The sequence below is a fragment of the Columba livia genome, chromosome 26, assembly GCF_036013475.1.
Source record: "Columba livia isolate bColLiv1 breed racing homer chromosome 26, bColLiv1.pat.W.v2, whole genome shotgun sequence".
Classification (NCBI taxonomy): domain Eukaryota; kingdom Metazoa; phylum Chordata; class Aves; order Columbiformes; family Columbidae; genus Columba; species Columba livia.
The window spans coordinates 4,282,047-4,298,508 of NC_088627.1; the positions used below are offsets into that span (position 1 = coordinate 4,282,047).

At 46.2% G+C, this 16,462-nt stretch overlaps 3 protein-coding genes across 12 annotated transcripts in view; 1 reads left to right on the forward strand and 2 right to left on the reverse strand.

Annotated features, from left to right (window-relative positions):
• MYOM3 (myomesin 3) overlaps positions 1–8,071 on the reverse strand; it is a 29,669-nt gene extending 21,598 nt beyond the window's left edge. The window contains exons 1-6 of the mRNA XM_065041784.1: positions 6,057–8,071; positions 4,311–5,964; positions 1,827–1,961; positions 1,604–1,678; positions 786–945; positions 381–538 (exon numbers count right to left, since the gene is read on the reverse strand). Of these exons, the coding sequence (XP_064897856.1) occupies positions 381–538; positions 786–945; positions 1,604–1,678; positions 1,827–1,933 (500 nt within the window). The 5' untranslated portion in view covers positions 1,934–1,961; positions 4,311–5,964; positions 6,057–8,071. The remainder of the gene's footprint in view (positions 1–380; positions 539–785; positions 946–1,603; positions 1,679–1,826; positions 1,962–4,310; positions 5,965–6,056) is intronic.
• The window catches only part of GRHL3 (grainyhead like transcription factor 3), a 111,031-nt gene that overhangs the window by 28,781 nt on the left and 65,788 nt on the right, over positions 1–16,462 (forward strand). For all 9 annotated transcript variants that reach the window (XM_065041811.1, XM_065041818.1, XM_065041808.1 and 6 more), the window contains exon 2: positions 286–383. The gene's annotated coding sequence lies outside the window, so the exon portion shown is untranslated. The remainder of the gene's footprint in view (positions 1–285; positions 384–16,462) is intronic.
• Positions 8,610–15,309, reverse strand: IL22RA1 (interleukin 22 receptor subunit alpha 1). Of its 2 annotated transcripts, none has more exons than XM_065041836.1 (7): positions 14,954–15,309; positions 12,717–12,849; positions 11,939–12,120; positions 11,229–11,413; positions 10,643–10,778; positions 10,339–10,463; positions 8,610–9,736 (listed from the first exon to the last, which is right to left on the reverse strand). In XM_065041836.1, the coding sequence occupies exons 1-7, from the start codon at positions 14,994–14,996 to the stop codon at positions 8,714–8,716; spliced, it is 1,827 nt and encodes a 608-aa protein (XP_064897908.1). In that variant the 5' UTR covers positions 14,997–15,309; the 3' UTR covers positions 8,610–8,713. The 2 variants fall into 2 exon arrangements, with proteins under 2 accessions (XP_064897908.1, XP_005513513.2); XM_005513456.4 differs by having other exon boundaries at positions 10,339–10,460; positions 14,954–15,305.

The following is a 16,462-nucleotide window of genomic DNA, read 5'->3' on the forward strand; positions in this document are numbered from 1 at the left end:
GCAGTTTAATGTTAAATCTTGCATGGTGTCCAAGGCAGCCAGGCCTCCATGGTGTGCAGGGATTTAGTGCTGGCGATAGATTCTGGTTTCTGAGACTTCAATCCTGAGTTTACCTGCAGGAAGGACAGTACCCAGGGAGGGCTACGTGAATGTCAGTCCTGTCCCTGGAGGAGCTGCACAGGACTGTCCGCTCTATATTTAATGTCTTTACCGGTTGTAACAGTGGAACTGGAGAATTGAAAGTGTTTTCTGTGATTTCTGAAGCTCTCCCTTCCTTCTTTCTAGGAGGACGCAGATGTTTTTCCTCTGCTTGCTTCCCGAAACGCACACAGCCTGTTAACGGTGTGGGCAGCATGAGTCACGGCTGTTGGCCAACGTACCAGGTAACGTGCGGCGGTGGGGACGCCAGGACCGTACATGCCAGGGTCACTTCCATCCGCTCCCAGACCGCGTGCACTCTGAGCGGGATCCAGAACATAGGCGCTCGCCCCGACCGCAGCTCCATGTATTCCTTCTCCACACGTGCCTTCTCCACAGCCTGTGACAAGGAGACACTGAATAAAGGCGATAGAAAGGGGTTATGTTCTAATTACCCAAATTCTTTTACAAAAGAGACGCGTGACAGTGCTTCAGTGGCAGGAATATAAGGCCTTGTCCTTATTTCTAGTGGTTTTGAGGTTGTCCTAACACCTGATTAGGTTTGGTATCCTCTCCAGAATGCTGGTTAGACTTGGCAATTTTAACCCTGTTGGTGTTTTTTCTCCCGACAGAGATGCCTGTCTGACCTTTCTGCGAAGGGCCTTGCGGTCAGCTCTGGCGCGCAGCAGCCTGCAGTTCCTAATAACCTCCTTTTCCAGCTTCTCCATCTCGTTCCCAAACCGAACTCTCTTTTGCCCCCTCTGTTCCAGCTCCAGGATGGCAGCTTCTCTTCTTAGCTTGTAATCCCTACAACAGAGGGTGGAAAAAACCCAGCAGAAGTTAGGAGATAATGCCTTTGATTTTGTTTTGGTCTTTTTTGTAGTTGTTTTAAAGCACATATTTTTGGTTAAATCAGAACAAGTGTTAAGCTTGCGTGCACTGTGGGTATGAGTGTCAGGCTGTTATGCCTCATAGGACCTGTCATTACTACCATGACAGAGAGTATTTTAGTGGCACAAGAAGGGGACCCACTATTTGACCACTTTTAATCCCGGCAGGGAACTGGGAGAAGGATTAAAGGGAGGGGAGATGTTGCTAATGACTGAGGTCCAGTCGTCACAGAGGGATGGAGAGCAGGATCATTGCCGAGATTTCCTTGCAAGGAAAGGAAGTTCCATCTGTTACCATTAATTTCTTAATCTGATTGTATTTTCCATTTATCCCTATGAAATCTGGTTTCTCTTGTGAGCAGGGCAATATTTATTCATTATCACAGGTACTAAGGTGACGCAATTTCATTTCCTGCTTTTTAGTTGAGCTCTGGTGGGTTTTGTTTGACAGGAAGAACCTCTTGATTGAAGCTCCTCTTTTTGCTTCCCACAAAATGAGTTGAAATGAGTTGTGAGCCATGTATACAAAGATGATGTTACATACAGTGGTTGTGTTTTAGTGAGTTCTGACTTACTGTGATATTTCGGAGGTCAAGGCAAGGGCAGCTGCTATCGATAACTCAGAAGGGCTGAAGGTCTCTTCTTCCTCACTTCCAAAGGCAGATGCATGTAAAAGAATCCAAAGTTCCATAATTCCGTAAACTCAAAATTTACCAAATCTGGCAATGCTCAGTACCAAGTGCAGAAAGTCCTGTCTGGACCTCGTTAGCTCGGCCTGTTCCTAATTCTGTGGCTTACCTGGTTTTGAACTTCTTCTTCCTAGTTGTGGAGCTCATCTGCAAGCTCTGCTGCCTCTCCTCCTTCTGCTCCTCCTCTCGGAGGTGGAACAAGGTTCGGGTTCCCATGCTGGGAAGTCAAAAATGAACTTTCTTGCTGGAATAGAAGAAAACATCAAGTGGCTTTCACATAAGACACCTTAACAGAATCTCTTTAAGTGATTAAGTCCTTGCTTTGCTTTGGCATTCAAGGGCTGTGAAATAAATTTCATGTAATACTGCGTTCTGGCGTTCACACTGTGAAAGGGCTTTGTTTTGTGATGCTTCTGTGAAAAATGGAATCAGATGAAGAAACTCGTAAGTCTTTAAAGGCAGCTGAAGCTGTAACAGAGCAGTAGGTTGGCAGCATTTTGTGGGTAGATTTATTTTCCTAGGACTGATGTTATGCTCTAAATCTGGTGGATATTCTTCCAGGGAGTTCCATGAGATCAGCCCCCTGATATAGCCTGCAGACAAATGAGGAGCATCGTGAAAAGGGAGATCAGGGGGACATTAGGGACAAAATAAGGAATGGAACATCAGATAGTGAGATACAGAGGAAAAGTTTAGAAAATAAGCAGATTTTTGGTCTGGAATCAATATTGCAGGGGCAGCTGTGATGCCAAACAGCCCGTGACCTCCCACCCAGGTTGTGATCGCACCAAGTTCTCCTGCCTGGATGTGCTGGGGGTTGGATGGGGCAACACTGCCGAACCAAACACAGCGGCTGCTGGGCAGGAATCGCTTGGTGTCCGGGGCAGCTGGAAAATCCAACTGCTGTTGAATTTTGGTTTGGTCTTTTTTGTAATTGTTTTAAAACACATATTTTTGGTTAAATCAGAACAAGTGTTAAGCTTGCATGCACTATGGGTATGAATGTCAGGCTGTTATGCCTCATAGGACCCGGCATTACTACCATGACAGAGAGTATTTTAATGGCACAAGAAGGGGACCCACTATTTGACCACTTTTAATCCCGGCAGGGAACTGGGAGAAGGATTAAAGGGAGGAGAGATGTTGCTAATGACCAAGGTCCAGTCGTTGCAGGGGGATGGAGAGCAGGATCATTGCCAGGATTTCCTTGCAAGGAGAGGAAAAAACAGCTACAGAAAAGACTAACTACAAACTACTAACTACAAACAACAACTACTACTAACTACTAAAAAGGCCAAAACAAAAATCCAAGTGCAAACATCCAGTTGCCGTTGTGCTTGTTCAGCCTGTATTCCCACGTGTGCATCTGGGCTGCTGACAGACTTACAGTTCAATACTTCAGGAGGATAATGTTTTATCCAGTCTTTTGAGAGATCAGCTGTTTCTTCCTTGGTCTTCAAAAAAGCTTCATAAATCACGGAGAAAGGAAGAAGGTCGCGAAACACGGGAGCAAACTCCAGCTCTGGGGTCCCCCATCTTCTGCATTAACTGCTGAAGAGCGAGCCTGGTGCTGCAGCCTCTCTGATAATTAACACCGTGCTGCTTCACACACTGACGAGTGGGCATCAAACAAAAGTAAATTTGAACAGCGTATCCCTCTTTAGCTCACTCCATCCTACAACCGATTCAGAAACGTACAGCACAGTCCTTCAACTGGTGGGATTTTGAATTTCTAAGAGCTTAGGTTACTTTGTAAAAACAGCTTTGGAAATGTAATCATTGCTGGATAATATTTGTTCAAACATACTTGTAAATCTTTCCCCAGCTCCTGTTCCGTCATTCAAATTTTCCCCTGGCAAACTTTGCACCTGCGTTTTAGTTTTACTGTTTTCTAATCCTGAAATGATAACGAATACAAACCCCTGAGGTTTTACTGATAGTACAGTCCATAGAAAACCACAGTTGTAGGGAAAAGCAGAGTTGTCTTGGTAAATGCAAAATAACCCAGAAAATACAGAATTATCACACTAATATTTCCTCCGTAGACGTCAGCTTCAGAAGAAATAGAGAAATGTTGGCAAATAGAAGAAAGAGAAGATTAAAAAGACTTTTATGGAAAAAATATCTCTATAATTTCATAGAATACTGCTCACTTCAGGGCTGCTTCAGCTGCAGAGTAATTATCAGACCTTTGTTTCCATTTTCCTGAATAGTTGCTGATCCAGATTAAGTTTTGCTATATCATGTTTTTTAATTTTTCCTGGAAAATTTTCAGTGCTTTATAATCCTGTATTTATTGTAAAGATACAGAGTTCTGATCTGCTAAAATCTACACTTTTCAATCCGAGTATAAGGTTTATTTTCTAAACAGACCAGTAAAGCAAAACAGAGTCTTGTGAGAAAACACGAGGCAGGATTTTCATAACAACAACACTGGAAAAGCAATACTGACACTTTAAAGCAATCACGAAGCACAGTTATCTCTGAAGTGCAATTCAAATAAAGCTCTCGCACAACATAACTGATGCTGCTACGAAGATCTTATAAAATGTGGCTATAAACAGTAGTTTATTCACAGATAAGCCCAACTCACCCTGTGGAGCCTACAGTGGGAGCCTGTCCTCGTGAAAGAGAAAGGACAAAGGAGCGTTTCCTTCCCCCTGGTGATGACACTAAGAGTGACTCTCCCCAAAAGAATGTTCCCCATGTTTGAGTGCCCATCCTGGAGTCTTAAATATAGCGTCCCCGTGCCATCGCGGGGACAATGGGGAGACCCGGCGGGGGTGACGCGCTGGGAGCTCTTTGCTGCGATGGCAACTGATCACAGACTCCTTTTCAGATGGGGCAAATTACTGCTTTTGATATAAGGAAAGACAGGTGCCTCCAAAATTCAGGCATCGGAGTGTTGGATTAGCCTCTGCTTGTTGAGGAGCTCACAAAGTATCTAAAATGAATTACGAATGTTTTCATCTCCTCCAGGAATTTCCCCTGGATTAACGTGGCCAGCGCTGCATAATAGAGCGAAATCATTTACTTTGACGTCTCTTTAGTGAATGCCAACTCCAGCCAAATTATGTCAGGGTATAATTAGATCGGGAGCTAACAGCGGCTCTCATGTTTTGGTTGGGTGCGACTATTAGACTTTCCTCATTACAGGCAAACCGAGTCTTGCTGCTGCAGTAGCAGCTGAGTTTACATCTCCCGCTGCCCGTGGCGGGATCGAGGAGCCTGGGGTGGGGTGAAAGAACAGAAATGGCTGGTTTTCCATTTATTTCAGATGGGTTTGCAGTTTCGGCTTTCAGGATAAACCCTTCCCAGCAATGTGAGAACTGGGTGATATTTTTTGTGGTGTCAGAAGGAGGAACGGAGGTTTGAAAGTAGTGAAGCTCTGAGGCTGCAATAACAGTTTGTGAGCCAGATGTTTTCCAGCTGCATTTTATTAGTTGAGGAGTCAGCGCATCAGCAGCAGTAAACAGGTACTGGGCCGGCATGACTGAGTACGTTTTGGTATAAGGTGAGCTGCCAAAGGGAAGGAACCCTTTTCTTTCATGGCTTTTGAGCAATTGCATGACCACCTGAGTGCTTTCCTGAATTCTGTATTGTGAGAAGTAATGAGTAATTATCATCTATTCTGCTTAATGTTGATAATTTAGTTCATCTTTGTCATATCAACCTTCTGCTGTAAGTTTTAAGGAGATGAGTCCTAACTTATGCTCTCCTCATATGGATGCTGACCACCTTTGTCACCTTTTTCTTCCAACAATATCTTGTAATCGTGTTTCTCAGCTCTTATTATCTCAGTCTGAGGAGAAAGAAGGTACACGTGGACATTTGAAATCCTCTGAAGCAGCGAGTGTACGGTCACTGCCCAGCACTGCGCTCCAGCCGCTGTGGTTCTGCTGCGTTGTACCTCCCGTCGCTACAGCGACGCTGCTGCGCCAGCGTGATGCCAGAGCTCAGACACAAGTCTGTTTTATCAGGGCCCCTAATACTTTCAGAGCTGCCCCTCGACTCTGCTTCATTCTATCTCCAGAATCTGGAGCTTTTCATTTGTTCCTTGAGCGAGGTTTTCCTCAAAGGACTTGTTAAGAAATCAGCAATCTTTTATAGTCTTCAAACAGGGCACCTTTCGACGCCGACAAAAATAACGAGCGAGTAATGAGGTGGAACGTGAGCCTCGGTCTGCAGCAATGTGTTGATGGGGCTGCTGCCGTGGGGAGCGGCCAAGTGCCAGCTCCCAGATTTAGCTGAGAAGACAAAGAGGAATACGGCGCTATAGGGTTACAGCTGCCACCTGCTCCGCCGATATCCCAGTGACAACTGGGACAGCAATGCTCACCTGTCATCGGCGTGACATCTGCCTGCGAATGAGCACGGGCTTTGTGGCAAGGCGCTTCTAGTTGTCATTATCTAGAAAAGTCAAGATAATGAGGAGCGGTTTGTTGTTAATACAGATGGCTTGCGTGGGAAGACCTTTGAAACAGTGTTGAAATCCTGCTGTTTGTGCTTACACAGAACGAGAAGGAGATAAATAGATCCTGCTGTAGCTGTTTGCTGGGATGCATTTTAAAACAAGCAAGGCTATCAGTTTGATTACCAAAAGCAACGAAGCGGGAGGCAGCAGGGTCAGCACATGGTGGTGGGGGATGGATGGACGCTTTCGTTGCATGGCTACAACAAAGCTCCGTTGTGTCAACATCTCTTTTCAAGCTTTCCCAAAGAGAAATAGCTTTAGAAAGGATGATCCCCCTGGTAAATTTGAGAGGTGACTCATGAGACAAGAACCGATCTCCTCCTGTTTAGTATACCAAGGCCTTAAAGTTAAATATTGACTTAGCCATGATGAGAGCAGGAAGCTGAGAATATTGCTGTCAATCAGCTGCTAAGGACGTGGCTCAGCGCACCTGCCTTGACTGAGTCCCCATTCATTCTAGTTCTGCTGTCAGGGGTAGAACAGATGAAGACAGGATGGGGCAATGACTGGGTTGTTATCACATCATTCCTGCTGTGTGCAGCTTTGGAGCGTAATCAAAGGCAATGGAGCTTTCCATTTATTCAAAGTGCCATCCGAAGTTCGACATCCCAGCTGTGGGACACTTTGCCTCTTTAGGGACCTACATACATTCTAAAAATCTGTTCCCAGGCTTTCTGCATCTCAGTTCATATCTCTGCTCCTGGGGCACCAAAGTGACAGATTTATTAAGGGCTGGACGTGATCAGACCCTGTGGCAGAGGGTCTGCAGAGGGATTTGAAAGGCTTTCAAATAGGAAATGTTGTATTTTTCAGCAGTATCTCCAATGCTCCCCAAGGCCCTTTTCACTTCCACGCTACGCTGCCCATACTGACCCTGGCCTGAGGGTTATGTTTCACAACATGAGCCAAAATGTTGACATTGTGGCGTTTGATTATTCCCTGAGTAGTATCACGGGGAGTGTTGTTGAAACAAGATATGCAGCCCACAGGCAACTCTGAATAAGGTAATTGGTATTATTGGCTTGAAAAGCAGCCTTCCCAGGGGGGATTATTGGGGCAGAGCGTTACCTGGGGGGTCTCGCACCCCTCGCACAGCGCAGCTGGGCTGCTGTGACTCCTCTACCCGTGGTGTTTCTGTGCATGTTGGTTTGGGTGCTATAATCAGACACAGAGTACATGAAACAGCTCCAACGACATTCCACCAAACCTTTGATACTGAATGGCATGAAGTAAAGCCAGCACGGTGGAAATGTCCTCCTGGGTGCTGCCCAGCCCCGTGCACGCACCTTTCACCCCGGTGCTGTGGCACCTCTTCACCACAGCTTCACCACAGCTGCCATTGCAGCCTTTTACTTTCATACGACATGGCCATAGCGCTTTGTTCCTATTGATGGTGGAGCTAGAGCTGAACCTCTAAAGTTTCTCAGACTATTCCTTTAATCCTGGGTTGAGTCTTCAGATGCCCTGACTTCATAAGGCTATGGTTTGTTTGCAAAATCACACTAAATAAAGCAAGTGGAATTCAGCCTTTAGCCTCAGCTTCCCTGTGCTGCGAAAACAAACACCTGAGTGTGCTCGTGGTGAAAGCAGCTGAGTTTTGCTTCTGGTCGGCCTTTCCCCGGCACTGCTCCTCAAGCGAGTACTTCCCCATACCATTCAAAGCCTGGCTTATTCCTTGAACTGGTTTCAATTCTCTGAAACTGATGGCGTCAGACACTTGCACTTTTTCACCACACCACTGGAATTCAACAGGTTGAACTGTGCTTTCCTCTTAATGAAAGATAATTGCCTCCTCTGTCCTCCGAATAACCACCGTTTAGCTTGATTTTGGTGAAGCTGCAGTGCTAAAGGAATTTGGCTCTCGGTTGACGTTGGGTTTGGCTCATTCCAAGGCTTTATCTTTCTACAGGCACTGAAGAGCACAGCAGGACAGGGCACATGTGTGTTCATGGGATTGCTGCAGCGGAAGCTGTTAGCCCAGTTTCAATGGCTGCTTTAAAGGCAAAGTCCATTGCATGGGAGTAGACTGTTGTTATGCATGAATCATATACCCAAGGGGAGATTACCAATATATATTTAATTATTTTCCTGTACCCTGACACAATTAATTCTTTTAGGTTTGCATACATCTGCACTTGAATTTCTTTAAAGGATGGATATACCTTGGACCGGGATCTTTGGTGTCGGTAAAGAGCAAATACAGTTGCTGTTGTGAATTTTACTAAATTTTCAGAAAACTGAATCTGGAATTCGAACTTGAATCTTAACTCAGCTTTTAAAGTAGCCCAGTTCATAATGAATCTGAAGAGTATGCAAGAAATAAAGGCCTACTATCTAAGTGCAAAGTTAGGGTATTGCAGTATACCAAGGGGTAATTGTATCAGGGAAGGTGCCCGTCTCCGTGATAGAACGACTTCATCCACCCAAGATGAGCTGTGTTTATTTGCATCGCACTGTTTGCTGGGTAGGCTACTGTTTCATGCAAACAAACCTAATCTGGATTTTAATATCATTAAGTCATCCTAATAAAATTCTGTGTTTTCCTCCTGATCCCACAGTACTTTTAAGTCCAAGTCTTTGAACAGCATGGTGAGGGGAGTGCCCATGTCCCGCTCTGAGACAGCGTCTTGGGACACAACGTTACTCAGTTTTGTGCAGCTTAGCCTCTTTGCTGCTGTTAACGTTTCTGTTTCTTGAGTCTCTGGAAACAGCAACTTTGCGGAATGTGAGAAAGAATCTGGCAACACCCAGTGCTCCGTGCTGTTCTCCCCAGGGAGGCTGTTGCCGGTACGGACTGAGAGGAGCAGGCCTGCTGGTGGGGGCAACGGCGATTCCTCCTCTGCAACACGCTCTGTGTCCGCGAGCACCGCAGACAGTAAGAGCGGCCGTTCTGTCTGTTTTCTGTAGCATCCCCCGTGTCCCAGCACAGGCGGTGCCAGCTGGGGTACGTACACTTCACCTTCCACCCTGTCAGTCCGCAGCAGCAGTTGCTGCATTTGCCCCGGGCTCCCCTGTAAGAAACCGGATTCTTTTGTGTCGCTGCTGCTCCACGATACCAAGTTTGGCCTCTGTTCTTTGTAATTCCAGTGGCTGCAGTTCTCACCCAGCACCTCCGTTATGAGCTTTCCACCACCAGAACTATCAAGAGAAACTTCCTTTAGCATTTGTTTTGGCTGCAAATTCTTCTTGTCGACATGATCTGTGCCTTTGACGCACACCCCGTAGGTCAGGGGCAGCATTTTGCTGGACGGGGCAACATGAACTTTTTGCTCAACGATTTGAGGAGCGTAACCCGCCGGAGCTGCGCTTGCCAAGCAGGGCGGCTGGGGGGAAAGCTGGAGTGTGGACACATCCCTGTGCTGCTCATGGGCAGCTTCTGGCGGACGGAAAGTCCACAGTGGCTCCAACGCTCTGTCCAAGCGTTGGCTGATCTGCGGTAACTGCACATCCGGGATGAGAAGAGAAGGTCTGGTTAAATTAATGGGCTTTATAATGTGTTCCACTGTCAGCGTAAGAGGCTGGAACGATGAAATCCCTCTGAAGTCCTGTGGAAGTAGATAGACAAATGTGAATTAATAATGAGAAGCTGTGGCTTTGAAGGTTTGCTTTAAGTTCTTTATATTTTTCTTTGGAGAAATTTCGGTAAAAGCCAGTAATGACCAACAGGGATCTGCTCTGTCAACAAAAGAACTTCTTCTTCTTCTTTTCCTGGGGAATGACCCTTCAAGGGAGTACAGGTATCTGTCATTATACATCATGGCAACCGTGCAATCCTAAAATATAGAAATCAAATTGCCAGTGGGTCACTTAAAAACTGGAAATGAATGTCTGTGATTTTGGGGGCGGTTCTAACATTGATGTAGAGCCCTGCTCTCCTCTAGGGACAAGACACCCAGTTTATTTCCTTGAATAGAATAACCAAGATTCTTCAAATCTTCAGCTATCTTTGCTGTCTTATTTTACAGCTCCCTGTAACCAATTTTCTCTACTTGTGGCAGGATGACCAGACGTAAACTGCCAGTGATCCGCAGTGGTTGCCGAGACTCTGCTCATCTCATTCACCCCCTCAATTAGCAATGCTATTTAGGTGCACGCACGTAATTCCAAGCCCTTTAAAGATTTGCTGCAGGGGTTTAGGAGCACTTACCAAAGACATAGGCTGCGCGCCGCGTTGCTTGACGTACTTATAGATCCCATAGCTAATTGCAGCAAACACCAGCCCGGCACAGAAGGCGAGTGCCACGAAGCAGTAGAGAAGCCACGACTTGTCTGCTTAGTGAGGAAGAGAACAAATGGAAAATGGAGCTTCAGAGAAAAACTGCGTGGGATTAGGTAAATTATATTATAGGTCTAGTCTCATAGGACTAGATTTTTAAATTAGCAAAGTCGGTGTTGCTTTGATATCTTTAGCAAGACTGTGTTGGTTTATACCAGCTGAAAATCAGCCTCACCTGCCAGCGTTTTAACCCAGAACACCTGGGCCTTGCTGCTCCTCTGGAGGAGGTTTATGTACACCGTGCCGTTGTATTCCGTGTCTGGGTCCAAGTTGGAGACTTCAAATTCTTTGTTGTGCTCATTCTTGGTCCACTATTTCAAATAAAGGCAAATTCTGTGTTTTAGAAAGGTTACATGCATAGAGTTTCTTCAAATCAGATTGCAAAATTCAGTGTGAAATTTTACGTACTAATAAGGTGTTACAGGACTATAAGAATTCTTCACATATGGAATTCTAAAGATACAAATTGCTGTATTTAATTTTTGCTTTTCATAAGACTTCAACTAATGAAGTCATTCTTTCTTCTAGTCACCAGCAGCTTAACATTTTGCTATTTATACATTACCCTGGGAATCTCTGGGTTCCTTTCCATAATTTTAGAGGAATTCTTAAAGTTCCTCTCATCTGCTGAGACCCAAAGGCTCTGAAACTTTCTCTGGCACCTCAGAAATCTCATCCATCACATATAAGCTCTGGTGTCCTTCTCCATCGTATGCAAAGTGTGACTCACAAAAGTCAGCGGGCCTGAGGTTGTGCTTTACCTTTTGGTGTGTCCTTTGGTTGAATATCGTTAAGTGATAATCAACAGCACCAAATTTGCTACAAATGTCCTCTACGGTTAGTTGGTGGTCATCCTCACCTCTCAGGGGGGTGTAGGGGGGCCGGATAAGGAACCGTATGGACCGTACATAAGGAATATACTCCACTGTCGGTGCTCCAATAACAGCTGGAAAAGACAGAATGGGAAGCGTGAGATTAAAGTTGATACGTTATAAGATCATCTTATACACAGCTTATACACACCGCCACCTTGAAATATTGACAAATGCGCAGGGGAAAATTGCCACCTTGAAATATTGACAGATGTGCAGGGGGAAAATTTCCACCTTGAATTGCTGACCAGTGTGCGGTGGGAAAGTTTTAGTCACAGAGCCAGTGAGAGAATTGGCAAAGGCCGTGTTGTGTATTTGCGTTAGAGCTCACTGAGGGGTTGGGGACATTAAATATCCGTTGGTCTGGCTGCTTATCCTCATTTTCAGGAGTTCACATTTCATAGCTTCCGTGACTGTGTTACTGACTGTCCTCAAGCTGCCCAGCATGGCCCTCGCCCATCCTCAGGCCTTCACCCCCTTCCTACGGAGCCCAGAGTCTTGCAACACTGCAATTCGAAGAAATACCGTCCTAAACATCAGTGAGAGCTGGAACGAATCCCCAGCGAGTGGGATTTGAGAATTTCAGCAGCCGTACGTACTCTCTTTCCTGGGTTCGAATCGTTCTGAGCGCACCCAGCCGGAGGAGCAGCCGTCCTGGCCATTCACCCTCACCCTGGCGTAATAATTCTCCGTGAAGTTTTCTGTTTCACGAGTGAGGTTGCAGAAACGCTGTGTGATACTCTGGCACTCCTGCTTGTTAAGCCAGGATTTTTCTCCATACCTTAAGACAAAAAAAACCCAACCCTTTTAGTCTGTTTGGTAGAACAGATGCAATACCACCCTTCTCCAGAATGATCCGAACAGGCTCTTTTGCCAACTCTTAGTAGTTTTTAAAAGCATTATTGCAGTTAGCAGGTGGCAGGGAATGTAATGGCCGGGGTTCTTTGCCCAGCTTTGACTCTGAATGATTGCGCACAAGTTCACTGCAGAGTTTGCAGACTTATCCAAAGCCCACAGAGCTATTTTGTAGCACTAGTTTGACTTCTCACAGCTCTAGTGACTGAACCAGAGGAAAACAATCGCTCTTATCTGCATTTATAGGTGAGGAAACTGCAGAATAGAGAGAAGAAAGTTGCTGAAGGCAAAGAGTAGCTCAGTAATGGAGTAAAGCTGGCAACCCAAGGTGTGAAAGTATTTGCTTAACTGAGCACCAATTTAATTCTGTGCTTCACTGTGTTCTTGTCTAAGCAGAAGCATTTCTGTAACAGTGGAAAAAGCGACAGAAACAGCAAATTCTACTTTTCTTTCTTGGCCCTTCCTCATCGAACAGTGGCCCTGGGAACAACAGAACTCCAAAGAGAAGCAAACCTCACATACTGTTTATACTGGACGTCAAATACGGTGCCAGGGGGAATATCTGCTTCAGTTTCCCATGTCAGGATGTTCTCAAAGTTCGTAGAAGAAAATGCTGCACGTTTCAGACATGCTGACCTCTCCGCAGTCACAATGCCTAGGGGAGCAAAGAAACTGGTGTTAAAATGCATATTCCAGCATCTCAGCCCTGGGATGAATGCGGGTCCAATGCTGCTCGGCCTTTCAGTGAGCAGCAATATCAGGTGTCCCGGTTCCAGTTTGCCAGAGATGGGCTGCAAGGCAGAAGTTCGGCCAGGACAGGAATTCAGAGCACGCACACATCGTTGTGTACAGCTTGCGGATTATCGACTCATCCCAAAGAAATGTAAGTCAGATATTTTTACAGAAAGACTTCAAAAACTCGGAGTCAGAAAATCTTTGAGTTCCTTACCAGGTTTCTTTTAAAGCAGTTAAATGGCTGGAAAACAACTGGTTTTCAGGGCTAGATTCATATCTATGAATCATAGAATCATCGAACAGAATGTCTCTGCTTTCTGCCCATACTCAGGGAAGTGATATTCTGCAATCGCTTCACATCGCTGAGGATGTGACTGCCCTTCACCTCTCCCCGTCCGCGTTTTATGGGGTGGAGGGTGACACGCAGAGAGCTGGTGCCCGGACTCTGCTCTGGGTGTGCCCCGGGGAAAACAAACAGTTGCGCTCCCTGCTCGCCCTCTGCCTCTTCCCACACGGTTCGGCCTTGGGACACAGAAATATCACTTGGCCCTGGCAAACATCACCTGTCTGAGCTCTCTCTCCGAGCGGAACAGCCCCCGACCCACCTGCAGCAAACGTTCTTGGCTGCAGAACAATCTCCTGGAGACTTTGAGCTGTCTGCTATTATGAGAATACACAGCACAAAAGTTTCTCAAGACTGGTTCACAAGACCTTCTAACTTGGGGAGTTACCTTTAGAATCGCTATGCTCTCTCAATTCAAATTATAGACACGTCCTCAAAGGTGGATAATTTATACATGCCTCTTGGTTTGTGGTGTTGGTAAACACCTTGAACTTGCCTGAGGTTCAGCCTGCACTTGCTGAAAATGAATAGTCCCATTATGGTGCTTGTAAGTGGACACTCAAAATCAATGAGTCCCCACATGAGCAAACGATGTGATAAGGAAATGCAAGCAGCACAGCTTTACAGATGGGAAAACTGAGGACCTGAATGGGGTGACTTGGCTAAGATCAGGGACTAAACCACACCAGTTTCCGTATCCTTGCTGTGAGCTTTCCCTCCAGCTGCTTCCAAGGAGAACCAAGGGTCGGTAGTTCCAACTAGCGTGCTGTACAGGGGGAGAATTAGGTGTCAAGACATAAATCTGGCTCTCAGGCTTGTTGCGTGTGGCATTTTGGCAGGAAAGCAACACAGAAATGGGCTGAAGCCTGATGCACAGTTTGTCCTGACCTCATCTGCACCTCAACGCTGGGCACGATCTTCCTGGCGAGGCAGAAACGCAGCAGTCGGTACAAACCGGGTGGGTTTCCCTGTCTGGGCGCCGTGAAAACTGAGTCACCAATACTCTGATCATATCAGATGTAGGAAACCTCCGTCTTCCCACATCTATCCATACTAAAACACAGTTATGCAAAGCAGCGTAGTGTAAGCACAGTCAAGTGTGGGCAGGGAAAACCAGGATATTTCACAATATTAAAGTCCCGCTGTTATAGAATTTTCTGAAGGCGCCTTCCCTACCAAATAAGATCGTGGATACAAAAGCAGATGAATAAGGTTGCTTGCTGAAAAGCTGACATTTGAAAACATAACAAGTTTCACCCGGGAGTGAATTTGCTGCGTCTGGAGTTGGATTAAATGGGTTTTAGGGACACATTATTTGTTTGTACCCCTTTTAAAATCAGGGCCGTTCTTGTATTCATTTGTGTCTCCGCTTAAGACACAAGGGGCTGATGCAAAGCCCCCTGAAAGCAATGAGTATCCTCTACTCCTGTAGGATTTGGGTTGTAACACAGCAGGGGCAAACGCTTTGAAGTCTTTCCTTGTCCGTACTAATCCTTAAAGCACTGAGCACACCAACAGTACTTAGAAAATACTGAAGGGATAGAGCGACACAGAGAACTTTTGAACACCCTCAGACAAGAGCTCATTCTCTGGGTCTTTCAATAAACACAACTGAATTACCTTCCAGGATCAAACAGAAACAACCGCGACCAGTGACAGAGAAGGAGAAATCAGGACTTACCGACCACTGAAAATACAGCCCAGACGCTCAGAAATTGCTTCATGAATAACTACGCGAGCTGCGCTGGGAGAGCAGGCGGTCGGTCGATCCTGTGCGTGGGTGAATCACCTTATACAGGAGCTAAATTCTTGTTTGTGCGGCCGGGTTGGGTTTGTTACCCAGTAACAAGCTGCAGAGCTCCAGTCCCGCCTGCGCTGGGCTCTGAGATCAGCAGCTACGGATCTGCGCGCATGTGAGAGAGAACAGGAGAGTAACTGCGATTGCAGCTCTGCCTGTGGAGCCTGCACACCTGCCTGGACAAAGGTGCGCCAGCCAGAGGCTGAGAAAACCCCCAGGTTTTGAAAGAGCGCCAAACATTTTGCAGATAAAAAACTTCCTGCCCAAAAGCCCTCCCCGAGCTTTCTCAGTTTTAGGCCTCGCTTTTCTAGTCGGGTGACTTTGACTTGTTAAAACTCTAGAAATTCAAACCTAGTGCTGTGCATCTATTTGGCTTTATAACCGCTGCAAACGAGACATCCATTTCCTTAAGAAATACCGTGGAACGCGTTCTTAACGTGAAAGCCAGATAAGTGAATGGTTTTTAAGCTCTTGTATTGTTCATGCTGGGCAGGGATGGCAGCCAAACGGCTTCGCGGAGCTCTGCGGAGCAGCACATGCTGCCCCGTGGCTTTTCGCAGAGGCCGCTGGAGACCTATGGTTTATTTTTGTGGCTACTGACAATATAAGGCTCTGTTCTGAGTTCTGTGAATACCATATGGGAAGAGCTGCGAGTTTGCATGAAATCTAACCAAGAAAAAGATACAGTTCCTGTTGCGTCCTGTTCTTTGTTTTTTAGGCTGTTGTTAAGTTACATTTTCAGGCTTTTCACAAAAGAGCGAGAGACATTTCCTTCTTTGGTCAAAAGTGAAAAGTAATTACTTGTTTCCAGGAGATGTGGATTTAGCACCAGCAGGTGTGTGTAAGCCCTGAAGAGCCGGTGCAGCTGCGTGCTGCTCGTTTTACCCAAGATGTCCCAAGTGGGCAGAACTTCACCCATACAACCTGCATTTGAGGCTTAGGAAACTCCCTTAGCCCATGCTTTTGGATTTTTGCATTCCAAAATCCCTGGCTCATTCCTTCCCCATGGTCACAACTGCACAAACCTGCCCTCGGTCCTGGGGTTTGCCAAGGACTGACTGGACCACTGCATAAAGCTGAGGTTCCAGCAGAGCAAACCCAGCTGGGCTGTCCTGAGAACCATTATTGCTGCAGCCCCAGAAATGCTTTTAACAGAAATATCTGCCCTAAACCTCTGTCCATCCCTGACCCTTTGGCACTGAAAAGCAGGTCTGTGGCGTTGGTGAAAGAACAAGGATGCTGCCCCAGCAGCACAGCTCACCTCTCCGCCAGCTCCCAGCCTGAGAAGAGCCGGACAAGACAAAGAACTGATGCCAGGCCCTGTTTGCAGAGCTGTGGCATGTCAAAATCATTCCGTACAGGTCGAGCAACTTTTGAGCTTCCCGTAACTCA

Coding starts and splice junctions, on each gene's coding strand:
- IL22RA1 (XM_065041836.1), bottom strand. CDS start 14,996: ATGAAGCAATTTCTGAGCGTCTGGGCTGTATTTTCAGTGGTCG. Junction 12,850..14,953: donor GGCTGTATTTTCAGTGGTCG/GTAAGTCCTGAT, acceptor TTGCTCCCCTAG/GCATTGTGACTGCGGAGAGG. Junction 10,779..11,228: donor ACCAAAGGACACACCAAAAG/GTAAAGCACAAC, acceptor TATTTGAAATAG/TGGACCAAGAATGAGCACAA.